The sequence below is a fragment of the Calidris pugnax genome, unplaced genomic scaffold, assembly GCF_001431845.1.
Source record: "Calidris pugnax isolate Ruff unplaced genomic scaffold, ASM143184v1 scaffold435, whole genome shotgun sequence".
In the NCBI taxonomy this organism is placed as follows: Eukaryota; Metazoa; Chordata; class Aves; order Charadriiformes; family Scolopacidae; genus Calidris; species Calidris pugnax.
In genome coordinates this window covers 2,638,706-2,656,590 of record NW_015091240.1, presented here as the reverse complement: position 1 = coordinate 2,656,590, position 17,885 = coordinate 2,638,706, and the positions used below count along the sequence as shown (strand labels likewise).

Genomic DNA, 17,885 nt, shown 5'->3' with positions numbered 1-17,885 from the left:
ACAGAAGATTTGGGCTCATCTCATTGTATTTTGGCCCATAAGAGCATAGGAAAGTATAATAATAATAGCTATTGCCTGGGCTCTGGAAGGCAGAGAGCCCGGCGCATGAATGAAGAGTCATTAATATTGAAAAGCAGTTAATCTGCAATTACCCAGAGCTCCACAGTGCAACCATCCGAGAGCTAAACAAACATGGTGGAGCTGAGGAAGATTATGAAAACTCTCAGTAGAGATTAATGACCTAAGCTTAACCATAAAAAGCTGCTGCGTCTGCTTCTTGATAAATATTCTCTGGGCTTTGCCATGGCCACGAGGAGGGAAGGAATGACAGGGTGGTTTTAAGATGGCTGTAACAGATGGAACATGGTTCTTTCTGGGGAAACAGCATTTGCTGTAGGCTGTTAATGAGATGGAGGAGAAAATCAGTTACCTGAGAAATACTTGTGAAGGGATGCTTTAAAGCCTCATCCTTCAGCGTCAGACGTAAATCAGGTAGGAATGGGCTGTGTGGAAGGGAACATCTCTGAGTTGGGTTTGGGGTCCCAAATCCATTGCCGGGTTGATGTTTGGTGATGCTGCGTGGTGATTTAGGGCCATGCAGGACCCAGAAGGGTTTTGGAGGTGCTGGGAACAGGCATTTTGTGTGTGTGTGTGTGTGTGTGTGCTTTTTCCAGCCCCCTTTTTTGAAGCTGTGGCCTTGAGGTTCACTGCACAATTTACGGGGCCAGGCATAAAAGCACATGCATTTTAGTTGCAAAATGGACACAGCTGAAGAAAGTGGAGGGATGGCCCTTCCTTGACTCCTTGAGAAAGACTACACCCCATACTAGTGCCCACCACTCCTCTTTCCGTCTTTGGCCAAATCACTGGGTGGGCAGAGCTGGTGAGGGAAGCCTGTGGCACTTTTCTGGGGGAACCCAGGGACCCTGGGAGCCAGCTCCCAGCTGGGTCAGCCCCAGGTAGCCTGGACTGGTTCTTGGTGCTATGAAAGTCAGCAAACCAACTTGTTTACACAAGAGGGAGAGGCAAACAGGTGGGGATGATCTCCACCCAGTTCTAGGTTTTAATGCACCGCCAAGGGTGCTTTCTCCTTCCATCATTGCTTTTCCTTCTCAGTGTGCCTTGTGTTCTTGCAACAAGGTTGTGAGCACTCTCCTCCTCCAGCAAGATCTTTTTTGTGTCTGCTGGCATCTGTTTAAAGCAGGGCTGGCAGAGCTGAGCTTCATTTCATGGCTTATTTCACCCAGAGTGAATGCAGCCCTCTTGGGGGCCTGTTCACCGGAAAGAGGATGGTCCCATCTCACATGCAAGCATCTCCTTTTCACCTTGGCCTTGGCAAGGCCAGTTGTCCCCCATCTGCCAAGGCCAGATGTCTGAGCATCTTCTGCCCAGCCGATGTTCCTCGTGTACTTGGAGCGCCTGGAGCAGGAGGATTCCCCAGTGGAAGATGCAACAAGACAAGAAGTTAAAGGAGGGGGGACACCAACTCCTCCTCAGCTTGTGTCTGTGCTGTATTCCCCTGTCTGCATCTAGAGGGCAGGGCAGGTACGTGCTCCAAGCTGGGTCTCTGTGCCATCTGCTCTGTGGCCCTGATAGAGTGTAACCAGCCAAGAGTCCTTCTTCTGGAGATGGAGTGTGTGTGTGAGGGAGAGAAAGCTGGGGTGCTCTGGTGCAAGCCTGTTCCCGTTGCCACAAAGCCCGTTGGTACCCGGGCAGCCATGCTGGAGGTGTTCATGTGGCTTTTTCCAGGAGGCAGGAGCCAGCATGGTCCTGCACCACAGGGGCAAAGAGGATTTTGCTGGTGGGTTAAGGGGGGCCAAAGCAGGTATCCAAAGCCAGTCTGTACGGTGCGAGGTGTCTCGTTGGCGTGTGGGGAGTTCATTTCCCTGCTTCATGCAAGGGACAGTCCCTCTGCATTTAATTAGCAGCTTTGCAGGATGGTGGCAAGGTAAAAAGCAGGGCATGGGCCAGGCAGAGGTCTGTTAAAGGAGACAAGAAGGACTGAAAATCAAGGTGTTTGTATAAAGATTTATAATCTCATTAATTTACATACATAATTCTGGCCTCCAGAGGTCCCTCCCAAAGCAAATTATTCCCCCATTCAGAGATTTTTATGATATTTGTTCCTGCACTTCAGGAAATCAAACAGAAGAGCCACACCGGGAGAAGGCTGAGCCCTATATATGCTTATTGCCAGTCATCTGCCATGAGACAAAAATGATTATGGGCTGTCATCATTCAGCTTGGGTATGCGCTGGCTGTCCTCCAGCCACAGATTTTTTTGGCTAGTCTCACAGTTTTTGAGAGCTGGAGAATATCGAAGCTTTTCTCACAAGGAGCAAGCGTTCCCATTTTATAAATATTCGATAACTAGCATCAGTATGTCTCACAATTTTATGGGTAAACGTGTACTTTGGCACGTACAGAAACTTTTTGAAAGCCTTGGCTCCTGGATTTGCAGGGTCTTAGGCAGGTTTGCAGCTTTTACTTTTAAACACCTTTTTTATCCTTTGTGGTTGTGATGGGGGAGGGATGGGGGGAAACACATGAGGATGCCTCCACGCAAAGCAAGAGGACAGTTGGCTTTTGTTAGAGGCTCTCATGAAGGAGCAGGGGTCCTGGCAGCCCCCCGGCCATCCTGAGCCCGGGGTTTCCTGTGGGATGCTGGCGGTGGGTGACAGCAGAAGAAGGCCCTGCGCAAGGGTCACACGAGGATTTCAAAGTGGGTGGGAGGAAAGGTGGTACCCCCCAGACAGAGCAGAGGAGGGGAGGCAAAGCATTGTGGGGTCCCCCCACCCGGAGCCCCACGGAATCGTGGAATTGTCAGAGTTGGAAGGGACCTCTAGAGATCATCTAGTCCAACTCCCCTGCTAAAGCAGGATTGCCCAGAGCACATCACTCAGGACTGCATCCAGGTGGGTCTTGAAAATCTCCAGAGAAGGGGACTCGACAACCTCCCAGGGCAGCCTGTCCCAGTGCTCTGTCACCTTCACCGGAAAGAAGTTTTTCCTTGTATTTGAGGGGAACTTCCTATGTTCCAGCTTGTGCCCGTTGCCCCTCATCCTATTGCTGGAAACCACTGAAAAGAGTCGGGCTCCATCCTTCACCCCACCCTTTAGGAACTTGTAAACATCGATGAGGTCTCCCCTCAGCCTTCTCTCCTCTGGGCTAAAGAGCCCCAGCTCTTTGAGCCTTTCCTCGTACGGGAGGTGCTCCAATCCCTTAATCATTTTGGTTGCCCTACGTTGGACTCTCTCCAGTAGTTCCCTGTTTCTCTTGAACTGGGGAGCCCACCACGAGCCTTTCACTTTTGGCGAGGAGGAAGGGAGGGAGGGAGGGATGTGCACCGCCACGCTTCCTACTGAAACTACGTCTCCCAGGCTGCCCCTCCATCGGGAGGGGTGCTTGGGGGAGACGGGGGCAGCCGCCAGCCCCCGGGCCCAGCCGACCCCGGCATCCTACGGTAAAGCGCGGGGGCGGGACGGGGGACGGGAAACTTTGCGGAAGGGCCCTGCGCGATGCGGGTCGGGGGGCGGGCTGCGGGAGAGCGAGGGGCCTCTGGGAAACTCCGGTGGGAAAGGGGCGGAGGGAAGAGGTCGTGTCTGGGGTGTGGGGTCTGCGGCGGGGGGGGGTGCACGGCGGAGAGGGGAGGAGAGGGGAAGGGAACAGAGAGGGGGGGTCTTTGTGCTGAAGCGGGGAGCGTGGTGGTGGTGGGGGGGGGACGGAAGGGAAGGAGAGAGGCAGGGGCTGCGGGATGGTCCGTTCTTCTCTGTCGGGGCGATGGCTTCCTCCTCGGCCCTGGCCCAGTCTGCTGGGATGGGACTTTCAGTTTCTCAGGGAGAGGCAAGGAGCCCTGCCCTTATCCCTGCTCCTTTTCTTACCCACTGTTTCCTACCCTTTCTTCTCTCTTTCCTGCTCCCTTCTTCCTGCCCCCACACTTTTTTCTCTGCTCCCTTTTCTCTGCTCCCTTGCCTCGACTCCGACTGCTGCTGGGGCTCTTGCATCTGGGATTGTTCCTGCCCCAAACTGGACTTGTTTTGCTTCTGGATCAGGCTGATGACACAGAGGTGTTTTTAGGACCACTTTACATCCTGGTGCACCTTTCACTGTTGTGGACAGGAATGGAGAAGGGTTTCCCTCGTGGGGTGGCAGCCTCCTGCCCCAAACAGCCCCATCCGAGGAGCAGGACTGATAATGGATGTGTGGAGATGCTCCCCAATGGCTACTTCCACTTGAACTTTGCGGACAGACCTAAAAAACTTAAACCTCCCATTTTTCCGTATTTCAGGTCTTGGCAGGATGGAGCCAGGGGAGAAGCAGCCCAAGGATTTCAGAAGTGTCACGCTGCTGGGCAAAAGATGTCCCCCAAAGAAGATTGGCATTACAGGTGAGTGGATGTCCATCTGTGATGACTTGTTGCATGTCAACAGGATGGGGGTTTCTCAACCAGCCTTGCTAACTCCACTCAAAGGTGATGAAACCCCTGTGGGCCCTTACTGCGGTTCAGCTTGAGCTGAAACAAGCACAAAGTCAATTAGGAATAGTGGTTCAGCTGAGCTGAAATGAGGTCTTGACCTGCAAACACCCCAACCCATATCTTATTTTAAGTCCTGTGAGAAGCGTCAGGGAAGATGGTAGTTTTGCAAACAATTGTTTCATCGCCCTGCTCATGGTCATTTCAGATGTCCCCATCTAAGTTATCTGGGGGCAACAAACCCTCTGTGAGAAACAGGCACTTTGAATAGTGAATCATTCATTGTTCATTTAGGATTAGAGGAATTCCACCCTTGGAAGAGTCAGTTCTCCTCATTGCCTGTGAAGGAGGTGGCTGTCTCAGGTGGAGGCTTCTGCTCAGCTGGCATCTGGGTTTGCCCTGGATGGAGAGCATATTCCTCTTAACTTACATAAAAGTCAGAGCAGTTTTAACATAGGAGCCTGAATTTTGGCATGAAGGGTGTCACTTAAGACAACCCAGTTAAAACACTTAGCCCTTTATAAAAAGCTGTTGGGGAACTTTACTCTGCATGTGACAAAGGACACGTTCACATCTGCAAAGGCCATAAACAAAATCCTCTGAAGGTCTCTCTGCTTTGGGTGCACTCATCCCACACCACCCCTGATGATTGGGTATGTGCTAAACTCAGGTCTGGCTCCATAGAGGAAAACTCATCTCAGATACACCCTGAAGTAAGCAGCATGGGGGGTGGTGTTGGAAGATGCTTGATGGGGTTGGGTGTTGAGTTTTTCTGGCTTAGTCCTCTCCTAGTCTGAGCTCGTCCTCTCCTTTCCCAGGCCTAATTGTGAAGCACCTCCAGAAGACCTTCCAGAGGCCCATTGCTTTACAGCTCTCTTCTCCCATGGCTCTCTCTCAGTGCTGTGCAGGTAAGTGAGGCTGCTGAGGGTCTTAGCAACTCCCGGCTTTTTTATGAAACGTGGTGTCTAAGGTCACACAGCACTTGCAAAAATCCAGTCAGCTTGAAATACATAATTTCTGGAGAATCATTCCCTACACGACCAACAGTTTGTAGGGCAGTCACTGACCTTGGGGAGAGAAGAGCTTTGTGCTTTATTGCTCTTTTGTTTTTGTGTGTGTGCTCTATGGCCACTTTTAAAATTTTATTTATTAACATAGTGTTCTTGCTGCTGCTTCGTTTTGGCACAGAGAGCCTGAAAGACCTTTTGATAGTAAAGACATGTTGCAACTATACTCATTTGAGCACACAGTGGTCTCAGACTGTTCTCCAGACACATTCTGGGTCATGTCCTGGTCTTTAGCAGGGTTTGAGGACGTGCAGACACACGGATGATTGTGATCAGGTGTCAGGTCACTGTTGTAATACTATCTAGGGGCAAGTTTGGAGGAAATACCAGAGAGATCACCTCAGCTGCTGGAGGCCTGAGCACGTACCTCTCTTGGGCAGAGGTGTTGGCTGTTGGCTTTCAAGAGGGTCTGCCAACTCAGCCTAGGGCCATGGAGAAAGGGACAGGTTGTGACATCGTCTGAGGCACCTTCTGGTCCAAGTGGTGAGGATGGAAGTGGGAAAAGCTCCTTTGAGGGGTGAGACCTCTGCCTGGAGCTTAGCTGGGAACCAAGTGATGCTAACCCTGGCTAATACAGCCTCTCCATTGCTGGAGGCTGATGCTTCATCCAGAGGGGTTTTCTGTTATTTGCCCTCTCCCTGCAGCTGCTCTTCACCCCTTTGTGTTTTCAGTTCGAAATGCTATCCTTCCTGGCTCCAGCTTTCAATGAGTTGCAAACCCCTCCAGCAGTCCACACTGAAGAGTGTCCCTCTGTAGTGGAAGGGATCATTAAAATGCCTTGTTTCTGTTCAAGGCCAGCATTCATATCAAAAGCACCTGTGTGTGAGTACATATGGAATCGTTCTCTTTCTACAGGCTCTTGTCCAAACTTGGCGATGAGTAAAAGTGAAGGGCACGAAGAGAAGGGTGGGGATGTGGTGTCCATAGTGATGCAGCCCGGCAGCACACACCAGTCACTCTGCTCAGGGCCATCAGGAAGAGAAGACCACCGGTGCAGCGAATCAGCACCCCAGGGCTGGCAGAGGTGTCTGCAGGTCCAGGTGAGCCTTTGTGTTGTGTTTGTGCCTGACCCAGGGGAACAGGATGGCTGGGCATTTGGGCTGGTGATGTGCAAGGTCTTGAGGGCTCTAGTGTCTCCAAGTGCTGCTGTGGCAAAGCCAGCTGCCAGCTCATGCCTCCTTGCTCATGCAGCTGGAGAGCCAAGTTTCTGCAGTCTCACCAGTCCTTTCTTTTTGCAGATAGAAGAAGCAGAGAGTAGAGGGGCAGCCCACAACCTGGGGTCTCTGGCACAGGCATCCCATTCTTGTGCCCTCAGATCTAGTCCCACCCCTGCTCCTCCTCTGCTTTGTCCAGCAGACGCTACTTCCAAGGCCAAACTCTCCAATTGCTTCTCCATCTTCTCACCATTGTCGCAGAGCTCCAAGCCTGATTCCAGCCCCCTGCCTTATGCCAACTCCAACAAGTCCCTTAGGGGGAGCTGGAAGAAGAACCTGCATCCTGAGGAGCCCACCAGTCCGAAACCGGGAGATCCTGCATGTTCCCCTTTCACGGGGCCCATCATCACTCGGATAACTGATGGCATCTACCTGGGTAACCTCAACGCTGCCTACAGTGGGCGGGCACTGTGCACCAACAGCATTGACAGCATCATTGACATGAGCAGCCTGCCCAGTGACTGCAGCCTGAGCATCATACCCTGCACGTGCCGACGGGGAGAGTTCAGGCACAGCTGGTCACGCCTCAAGGTCGATATCCAGCCTCTGCTTCATGGGGATTGTCACAAAAAGGGGCAGCCCTGCTTCCGGGACATCAATGAGTGCATTGAAGCCTCACTGGAGAAAGGGAAGCGTGTCCTCATCCACTGCAGGGATGGTTACTCTCTAGGTCCTACTTGTGTCATTCAGTACCTCATGGTCAAGCACAGCATGAGGCTGCTGGCAGCCTATGAGTTCGTGAGGGCACGGTACCCCCTGAACATCCAGGAGTGTCATCAGGACCTGCTGGTGGGCTTGGAGATGTCCCTGCAGCCTGGGGCTATCAACATCACATGTCTGAAGCACTCGCTTTCAAGGAAGATGGCGTGGAGCTAAATGGACAGGGTGGCTGTGTTGTTTTGTCAGCAGCCTTAAAGAGGAAAAGCCAAAAGCCTTAACTCCATCTCCTGGGTGAATGAGGTGACTGTAGCTGTGGGTATGTAGGACAACACTAGCACAAGATGCAAAGGCAATGCCCTTATTTTGTTCCTAGAGGCTGGTGCCAGCAGAAGTAGAGCGTGGGGAGCTCTTTTAGGGATACACTGGAGGGAGAGGGAGAGCTCTGGGCAGGACAGGAGCCATGTGCTTTGCTTTGGTCTGATGGGATTTTGGGAAAGCAAAGGGAAGTCAGACACTGGTTTGCTCAGTGGTCCTGCCTCGGCTTTTACCATGAGCTCAGCTGCTGCTGAGTAGAAGGCTTGTTTTTTTGCTAACAGTGTCATCCTTGGAAGTAAGACGTAATGTCACCTGGTGTCGTATCACTCCATAGTGCCTGTCCACTTGATGCTTGTAGGATGGTGAAGAGGAGGGAAGGTGTAAGGGTGTAGGAGATGGCCATGAGGGAGAGCTTGCATGGATCTATCAGCCTAGTCCTGCCAACATGTGGTGGTTCCCTGGAGAAGCCTAGCCTGTCCCAGAAGTGCCACATCTGAGTCTCTCTAAAGCACAGGGCAGAACCTCCTGTACATGCCAAGTCTTTCCTCTCTCTGTCCTCGTGGGATGGTGAAAGTGCTGTGGGAATGGTGGGGCAGAGTCATGGCACATTCCTCTAGCGTGAGTGGAGGAGAACGAGGGCAGGGAACAAGGTCATCTGCTTCACAGGAGAGGTACCCAAGTGTGAACAGTGTGTTCACTCCCAGGCCCTGTGCTTGATACTTCATATTCATGGAGCTGAGGACCTCTCTGAAGGAGTTGCCTGGGGCTTCCTTTTGTCTTCCTTCAGCTTTTGTGCAAGGAACTTTTTCATTCATCACTCAAACACTTGCACTACTTCCTTTGGAAAACTCTCTCTTTCTTAACGTTAACCATAGCTCCTACTTTGGGATGTTTTTGTTTTTCTCTTCTTTCTGGTCCTCTCTGTTTTTTGTCCTCATGATGTTTTAGGTCTGGAGCCTCTTTCTTTGTTTTGTTTTGGTTTTTTTGTTGTTGTTTTTGTTTGTTTGTTTGTTTGTTTTTTCAGAGAGCTGCCCTACAGCTTAACCTCTGTGCAAGGCAGCTCCAGCAAAAGCCTTATGCAGACTCAGGCTCAACCTGTTGGCCCAAAGTGGGGTTGTTTACCTGGCGTGCAGATGCCAATATTTGGGACAACAAACCTGCTCACCTTGTTACCACACCTCACCATCCATTCCTTCTGTATCCTACAAACACATCTGTTTTAGCCAAATTTTGATCATGGAACTTCTTTATTTGAACTTCTTTATTCAAGTATTTCTGGCCAACACTTCCCTATCACAAGGTGGTAACCAAAACCTTGAACTCAGAGCAAATCTCTTTTGCTGTACTGCATGCCTGAGCTCCAGGAGGCTCAGAAAACCTTCATTTCACAGGGCTGAAGGAAACTTCTTGGGTGTGGGAAATTTTTGAATGTATAACCCTCCCAGTATTGATCCCTTCACCAAAAGCTGAGATGCTCTTTGAAGGACGAATGGGGCAGCAGTGGCTGGAATGCATGTAAATGCATAGGGACCTAAAGAAAATGGCTGTAGAGGCTTTGAAAATAATAATAAAAAGCCAGTTTAACTCTCGAGTCAACCATGGCTTATGGAGTTGGCAATCAGAGGAGAAGGGAAGCAGCTAAGCTGTCTGGGTGATTTCTGCTGTTGGCTGTTGAAGGTGGCTGCTGTCTGTCTGCAAGCGTGCTTGCTTTGGTCTCTGGTTTTTTTCTGTTTTCTGAAAAACTGGCATTAGTTGGGACAAGCAGATGTTCCTCCTGCCAAACTGTCTGTTTTTTGCTGAAGTCCAGATGGGAGATGGGTGGTGGGTGCAGTGGTGCCTCTACTAATGGGTCTTCCCCTGCGGCTACAGTGAGGGGTGCTTCTTGGGAGGGCAGAAGCTGCTGGAGTTTTAACCTCCACATTTACTTGGTGTGCCTGGAGCTGCAGACCCTGTTTCCATTAGAGCTCACTGTCCTGGGGACATGGATGTACAGGAGGTGAGTGAAGAGGAGGGCTGGATCAGGTCGATCCTTGTTACAGCTCTTCTCGAGCCCAGATACTTCACTAGGTGCTGACCCACAGCCATTGCAATGGGATTCCAGATGAGGGCAAAACCAGCCAAAACCTCTGCTGAACTGCACCTTCACTGTGCATTTCCAGGAGTCTCACGGTGGATTTGCAAGGGGGTGTCTCAGATCTATAGGCCAGCATACATTGACACCAAGATGTTCTCTACCCAAACCATCTACCTCCTGACATTTCAGAGGGACAAATCCTGAGCAGGCCCAGCCTCGTCCACACCAGGGGTTTCTCCTCTGCTGTCTATGGGGGCAAACCCCTGCAAGACACCAGCCCTGTCTCAAGGACTTGCTCTTCCTTCACCAGTGTCTGCAGCATTACTTGCATGATGCTAAAGGTGGTGAAACAGGAAGCCTGCAGGAGCAGATTTGCTGCTATCTATATAACCTCTGAGAGGCGCCTGGAAAATACTGTCAGGGCCACATCTGAATCAGCCTAAAAATCCCCGGCTGGAAGAGGAGGGAGCGCCTCGGCGGGGGGAGGAGGGAAGGAGCTGTTTGGCCTCCTGTCTCCATGGGATCCCCTACACACACACACACACACTACGTGTGGTGTGACTGGGCTGGTGAATATTTCCAGCTACATTTCCACCTGCTTTTCCCTCAGACTGGTGGAGATACAGATCTGGGGCATCCCACAGCAGACGTGGGGGATCACCTTCCTTGTTGGTAGCTTGGGGCTGCTCCCTCATGCTCTGCTGCCTCTCCCCAGCCCTTGCAGGCCAGTGAGCCTCGGGGCTGCCCGCAGCGGCTCCACCGGTTTGCTTTTTAAAAAACCTTAGTTGTGTTGAAATATTTCACAAAGGGGAGAGCTGCAAAGGCTTCCTGTGTGGTAAGTGAGGTTAAAAGAGCATGCTAGCGATAGGTGGCTCGCTCAGGGATTGCTCTTGCACGTGCCATCAGCGGTGGATTGAGGGGTGCGGGCTCTTTCCCCTCTTCATTCCCAAAAGGCAGAGCTGCTCCCAAGCCCTGGGATGTGAATGGAGCTGTGCCTCTGTCCGTGGATAGGTCACTCTGTCTCCAACAGAAAATTTTATTGGAAGCCTTGCAGATGGATAGCTGCATGCAGGGAGCACGGGTTCCTCACAACCTTGAAGCCATATCCAGTGTCTCAGGTTGATGGGAGGAAGGCTCCCTCCTCGGCACTCCCGAGGAAGAGCACCTCCCCGTCTCCTCCGGGGTGGCTGTGCTTCCCCACGCCATGGGTAGAAGATGTCCTCCCCCTCCCCACCCCTCTGTCCCTGGCCGCTGCCCTCTCCTCCGGGGCTGCCTGCCTGGCCTGCCCCAGCCAAGGGAGGTGCACAAGGGACTCTTGCACATCATTGGTCTGAGAAGGTCTCCATGCCCTTAAAGAGAAGGTGGATTTTCTGCCGAGCCACCCGAGAAGCCCTTTTATACCTCCTTACTCAGCCAGCTGCCTGCGGCTCGCCAGTCCGTCGTGTCCGGCCAGCAGCACTCTGGTTTTCTCCTCCAGACTTGGGTGAGCCGTTTTGCATGTCTCTTACTGACCCAGCTTGCTCTTTGGGGTTGATGGGGCAGCAGATACACTCACCTGAGTTTTAGGGAGATAAATGCCAGGTGGGGTGACCTGCTGGGAGAAACGGGGGTGCTAATGAAACCTTCTCCATCCTTTGCCTGTGGGAGAGGGAAGGATGCATTGGGAAGCCTCCCTCTGTCTTTTCCAGCAACCTTTCTCTTCGGTTTCATTCCTTTCCCCCCCTTTTGGCTGGTTTTGCTCTCTGGCTTGAGTGGCAAGGACGCTGACCTCCCCAGAGCCATAGGATCCTTGCCTGCGGTACTCGGCGATGCTCCCTACTTACACCCAATCCGCTCTTTGCAGCGCCTTTCTCACCAAAAAACATCCTCAGACAGGGGTGACATCCAAATTTACCATGTCCCACCTCCTCTCCTCCCCAAGAACAGCAGGCTGCAGCCTGGCATTGTCCCCACGTTGTCCCCCTCGCTTCCTCAGCGCCCGCAGCATCGCTGCCGCCGCAGTGGGTGCGTGCTGCCGCGGGGCAGGGAGGCAAGTAAAAATAGCTGGCGTTCCTCGGCCGCCGTGTCCCTCAGCTGTAGCCCAGCCACCTGTGCTGGCTTTTGCTTCGCATCGTCCCAACCTCCCTGAGTCACGGGGGCTGGCACCGGGGAAAGGCTGCCGTCCGAGGAGACAGCTGCAGCTCCTTCTGCCGCTCCCTGACCATTTTTAGAAGCACTTTCCTCCTCCCCCTGCCCCCACTCCCTCCCCAAATAATGTGATGGGCCTGCACATTTTCCAGGATAAAGTTTCCTTGGCCCTGCAAGCTGTGCCTCCTCGCTCGGGCATGAGCCCCCATTAACACTTCACACCCCGACAGAGCCTCCCGGGTCTGCAGATGGCTGTGTTTCGGGGGCTTGCCTGCTGTGCAAAGGACTAGCTTAGCTGGGCTTGGCCAACACACCTGCATCCTTCCATTAGGAGATACAAGCAGGAGATAGAAAAGTAAAATTCTATTTATGGGGAAATTACAGCAAAACAAAGGTGCTCTTCCATCTCTTCCCTAATATGCTGCACTGTACCTGTAAAATTTCCACTTAATGGAAATGCAAGGAATTGCCTGGGGAAATTCTTCGTGCCTTTACCAATTCAGCAAGAACTTTCAACCCCATCCTACGTCATCTGTGCTGAGGCTGTTGCAACAGGCTCCTCTGCCCCACGCAGTGGATGCATATACTGGCAGCAGCATTCCCTGAAGTCCCTCATTGTCACCTGGAGTCGCTGCCTGGCTCTGTTCCCAGGGTGTCCCAACCCTCTGCAGGCTTTGGGATATTTCTTGTTCGTGAAGTGGGGCAAGACTGCATGGTAAAGTTAAGCAGTAAACTGGGAATAGCTTTTTCCTCTTCTTCATTCATTGTGTAAAATGGTTTCCTGGGGGTCAAACAAGAAACATGCCTGCAGGAATTACTGTCACAAATCTCTCTTTGTGACCAGACCAAATGGTGCTGGGCCAGAAGTCCCCTGATGCTGAGGTTTGTGTGGCTGTGAGTAGGTACGTGTTTGGCTCTTGTCCACAAACTGCAGCCTAGTTCCCCATATATGATGAAAATTTGGAGAAGTTGGGAAATAAGAGCAAACCTGTTCCTCTTTTTTTTTTTTTTTTTTAGAGGAATCTTGCTTTATTTTTAAACCCCCAAAAGTCACCACCAGCATGAATAATTGTGAACCTTTTTTCCCCTTTGTTTTCATTGCAGGCTCACAACCATCTAAAGCAAGATGTCTGAGTAAGTTCCCATTTTTCTGTCTCTAATATTTTGTTGGCATTTAAAAGCTTTTGTTCAACTGCCAACTTTTTATGCTTGTTAAGATTCCTCTGCTTGTTTCCGCTTAGGATGCTAACTGCCTTTTTCTCTCCTTTCTCTTCCTTCCCTTCGTTGTCCATCTGCTCTTCCTGAACAGTGAAGAGGTAAGTGTGTCTTGCTGGATTTTTTCCATTAGCAATGCTCATGGTATCAATCCTGGCTTCACCATTCCTCCTTGGGAAAAAGCAGCTGCTGGGAGTGTGTGGGGAAGAATGGTTCATGGCAAGAGTTTCTTGCTGACTCCTTCTGGTAAAGATGGGAAGTGGAAGGAAAATCCCTTTTGAAGGTCTTTTCTGCCTCCTGACTTGGAGTTAGATGCTTTTTTCCCTCCTTTCCTGTTTTCCCCAGCTGGCCACGAGATGGTGCTGGGAAAGCGGTGGTCCAGAGCTGACTCCCCTCCATCACCCATCTACCACCCAGCCCTTGGCCGAGTACCCTCTCATCCTTCCCCCTACCTAGCCCTTCATTTTTTGCCCACTGAGCACTTCCAAATTGCTTCTCAAAGGCGAACTGGTGAGCCCTGGATCCAGGGGCATCGTGAGCAGTGTGGGGATTACATCCTTAGCAAGCTGTTCCTGCCTTGTGGCAGAACTGGAGCAGGACAGGTCTTGAATCCTGGGGGTGGTTGGGAAAACATAAGAGAAGGTGTGGAAGAGTGGTGCATGGCTTTGTCACTCCGTATCTCCTCTTTGCAAGTTGCTCCATCCTTCGTTCGTCTCTGCTTGACACCTCCCCATATGTCCAAAACACTACAAGCTCAAGCTTGTTGTCACCAAGAGAAAAGAGGATTTCAGGGACACATAGAAACTTCACAATATGGTGCTGATGTCCAACAGGTGCCTTGATTCCCCATCAAGCCTGGTGCCCCCAGGGAAGGCTGGGAGGATGCTCTTTCCTAAGCTACCAGTTTTCAGATGGAGAATAAGCCCTGGGCTAACACTGCTCATGGGATCCACTCTCTTTTGGCCCTTGGCCAGATTCATACAGCAAAATCCTGCCAGTTAATGGTGCGCTTCATCTCTGAGCTGGATGCCTTTCCTCTGCAGAGTCCTTCAGCCCTGTCAAGAAGGCTTTAGTGCCATTTGCATATGCAAAACAAGGCAAATTTTGTTACATTTCACTCTGCAGATCCTTATCCACTTCCTCCTTTATGCAGCACAGATACACACCCAAATGCTGCTTTCTTATTCCCCCACCAAAGTGTATCAGATGTCTGGGTGTGCTTCCCTTGCCCCAGCCACACTCAGTCTTGTTTGGTCTTCTGGGCAAGATGCTGAGGAAACAGCTGCAATGCACCAGCACATCAAGGTTGTGACTTCTTTTATGAATAGACGACCTGTTACTGCTGTTCCAGCACATCACAGGTACAGAAGGGCAGGTTTAGTCTTCTGAGCTCATCTGGCATCCCAGGGAAGAGAGAGCCAGTTTGCATCTTGCAGACCCTTGTGGGGGATCTTGTGGCCCTCCACCTCTGGAGGCCAGGACAACCTCCTGGCCTGTAGACCCCATGGTTGTGTCTGTCCTCTAGCTGTGATGAATCCACAGTGCCCTAACACAGCAAATCAAAATACCTGTAACTGCCAGGCTGGGGAAGAGCTGCAAAAGGAGTTGCTGGTTCCCACAGAATCACCTTCAGCATCACCTGCACTGGGTCTTTCAGCTCCAGAAATTACACAGCCTTAATCTTTTTACCTGCTTGGCTCTCCTTCTCACTCGTGTGCCAGGGACCGCTCAGAAAGATGTCCCACAGCTCCCGAGTGCCCAGGGGCATCAGGGCAGTTGAGTGCAAGGCAAAACACATGTCTGAGGGAAGAGGAAATTAGATAAAAAGTTAAAAGTCTGAAGAAGTCAAGTTTGAGGTTATATTTCATATGCACATCTTCGAGTTCATCACCTTCATTATCTTCTTCTGAGGCACTTTGTAGGTTTTAGCTACCTGAGGTTGGCAAATCTGGGTTCAGCAGGGAGCCTCTTCTTAGAAGTGCTGATAGTTTGGGGACCAGTTGTGTGTCAAGCTGTACATCCTGCCTGGAGCTAACTGCCTGGCATGGCTGTGGGTCCTTGGCGGACTGTGGGGTTGTATGGGGAAGGGGAATGGAAAGGGGAATGGGCACCCGATAACCTGTTTTTCTCTCTTTCCTCCCACTTCCAGAAAAAGAGGAGGGCAGCCACTGCCCGTCGGCAGCACCTGAAGGTACGTGGCACTGCTGGGGCTGGACGAGGTGTGTCCCAACCATCCCATCTCCCATCCTGAGCCAGCCAGCTCGTGGCACTCTGCCTTCTGGAAGAGGCCATGATGCATAACCTGCACCACCCCCCCACCTCTTCTGCACTCCTTACTGGGTCCCCACCAGTATCCCTTCTTGGAGATGCGGGTATTGCTGGGGAGCACCCCAAGCTAACTCTCCATTAGGGCCCTCCCTTGATCACCCTCCTCCCTCGCCTCCACTTCATGCTGATTATCCTCCTGCTGCCTTCCAGAGTGCTATGCTCCAGCTCGCTGTCACTGAAATAGAAAAAGAAGCAGCTGCTAAAGAAGTGGAAAAGCAAAACTACCTGGCAGAGCATTGCCCTCCTCTGTCGCTCCCAGGATCCATGCAGGAACTTCAGGTAAAGGCTTCTTTAACCCCTTTCACTGTGCCAGAGCAAAGGGATTTGGCACCATCAGTCAGCCTGGTGGATCTAGATTGTCCTCCCCATCTTGACTGCCTTCTCACCTGTGGGTGTCCTGGAGCTGGCTTGATGTGTAATTGGCTTGAGAGACAGCTGGTGTCCCTGAAAAAAAAAAAAAAAGAAAGTGGTCTGGCTGGCAGGAAAGCTGCGTTTCTAATGATGTGTTTGAGGCAGTGTTTGCATGAAGCTGGGAGCATGGAGACCAGGAGCTGGCCTGTGAGCCACCCTTCGCCATCTGGTGTTGACCCAGTCTTATCTTCTGCACTGAGGTCTTTCAGAACCAGAGCAGTCAGGAGAGATAAATCACGTGTGTGAGTCCTAGCAGTCAACATCCCTGTCTGGTTTTCCTTCCAGGAGCTGTGCAAAAAGCTTCATGCCAAGATAGAGTCAGTGGATGAGGAAAGGTATGACACAGAGGTGAAGCTACAGAAGACTAGCAAGGAGGTGAGTTTCAGCTGGAGCCATCCCTCAGGGAAGTCTCCAGCCCATTCTTTGTGCTTCCTTGTGCTGCTTGGGTCTGTCTCACAAAATCCATGCCCTGCTCTCTCTCTGCCCCCCAATTTTGTCCCCCTGAAGCTGGAAGACTTGAGCCAGAAGCTCTTTGACCTGCGGGGCAAGTTCAAGAGGCCGCCCCTGCGTAGGGTGCGCATGTCCGCTGATGCGATGCTGCGGGCCCTGCTGGGCTCCAAGCACAAGGTCTGCATGGATCTCCGAGCCAACCTGAAGCAAGTCAAGAAGGAGGACACTGAGAAGGTACTCCTTCCCTCTCTTCTATGCCCATACAGGAGTTGGCCTCCATTTTCTGGGGCTCACGCCTTCCTCTGTGATAGACAGAGCTGAGGGTGACTTTCCCTGTAACGTTCTTCCTGATCAATCTTGCCTCCTCTGGCACCCATGATGTTGAAAAAGGAGGGTGCAGCCCCAAAAGACGTACAGCATAAGTGGAACTGAGTTCCTCTAGCTGACACAGGGTTTTTCATGGGGGGATGGCTGAAGGGTCCTGCCCGGGTGGGTTCTCAATCGGGGGGATACCACTTGCACCGACGTGCCCATCCCTTCCCCAGGAGAAGGACCTCCGCGATGTCGGTGACTGGAGGAAGAACATCGAGGAGAAGTCCGGCATGGAGGGCAGGAAGAAGATGTTCGAGGCTGGCGAGTCCTAAGCACCTGCCTCTCCACACCCGTCCTTCACCCCCTCCTGTCCCCGCCATCCCCCTGTGTTCAAGGGCACCGACTGGGTGCTGTTTCTCTCTGGTTTTGCGAAAAGCTGCATCCTGGCAGCAGCAGTGTAAATAAAGCTTTGGCGGGAGAGGCGGGTGTCGCCTGCCTGGGGTGCCAGACCCCAACCCGTGCCATGGTGCCAGCAGGGTCTGCCCCCACCGTGGGGGTCCTGGTGGGGATGGGGAGGCTTTGGCAGGGGCTGTGCCGTGGGGATGGGGATAAGGGACCTCTAGGTCTCCCTCTGAAGCTGGGGATGCTCATCGCCCTTGTTGCAGGGAGGAAAGGGTGAGGCTGTGCCACCATGCTCCACTGACATCCTCCCGCCAGACTGTACGACCGGCTCCTGGCCATGCCCTTCCTTCACTGGTGGAAAAGAGACAAAAAGAGTCCATGCCCCAGTAGGTGTTGCAGAACCTCCAGACATGGTGGCAGCAGCAGGAAGCTGTGGGGAGGGCGGTGAGAGGTGAAGGCTGCAGGGCAGAAGCAGACCCTATGGCTCCACTGGGCTTTGAGAAGTGTGAAGTCAGGATAGCCTCCACAGCTCCTGCAGCAGTACCCCCGTACCCGCTGCACTGTTAGGGTGCTGTGATTTAGAGATGCTGGCTGTCCCCAAAGTGGCATGGGCAGCTGGGGGAGCAGTAGGTCACCCCTCTTTCTGCCATGGTGGGATTGTCTGTGTCCCCTGCTTTTCCCTTTGGGTTAGCCCACTTTCCGATTTCAAGCTGCCAGTAGAGGCAAAACCTTGAAATAGTCCCAATGGTTTAAAAAAACAAACAAAAAAAACCCCAAATTTGCCTTCCCTCTGCCCCTCTCCCATCCCCCCAAAACCTCAGCCCATGAAGTTTCCG

General features: G+C 52.1%; 2 protein-coding genes across 3 annotated transcripts; both read left to right on the top strand.

The window, feature by feature from the left end:
* The first annotated feature begins 3,339 nt into the window (after positions 1-3,339).
* LOC106898624 lies at positions 3,340-10,525 on the top strand. The gene is made up of 5 exons (XM_014959934.1): positions 3,340-3,595; positions 4,289-4,387; positions 5,293-5,382; positions 6,397-6,581; positions 6,780-10,525. The coding sequence occupies exons 1-5, from the start codon at positions 3,340-3,342 to the stop codon at positions 7,629-7,631; spliced, it is 1,482 nt and encodes a 493-aa protein (XP_014815420.1). The 3' UTR covers positions 7,632-10,525.
* Positions 7,713-17,151, top strand: TNNI2 (troponin I type 2 (skeletal, fast)). 2 transcript variants are annotated; one of them, XM_014959998.1, is made up of 8 exons: positions 7,713-7,731; positions 13,036-13,065; positions 13,241-13,247; positions 15,296-15,337; positions 15,625-15,753; positions 16,171-16,260; positions 16,393-16,569; positions 16,881-17,145. In XM_014959998.1, the coding sequence occupies exons 2-8, from the start codon at positions 13,058-13,060 to the stop codon at positions 16,977-16,979; spliced, it is 552 nt and encodes a 183-aa protein (XP_014815484.1). In that variant the 5' UTR covers positions 7,713-7,731; positions 13,036-13,057; the 3' UTR covers positions 16,980-17,145. The 2 variants fall into 2 exon arrangements, with proteins under 2 accessions (XP_014815484.1, XP_014815482.1); XM_014959996.1 differs by lacking the exon at positions 7,713-7,731 and adding an exon at positions 10,926-11,287 and having other exon boundaries at positions 16,881-17,151.
* The last annotated feature ends 734 nt before the right edge of the window (positions 17,152-17,885 follow it).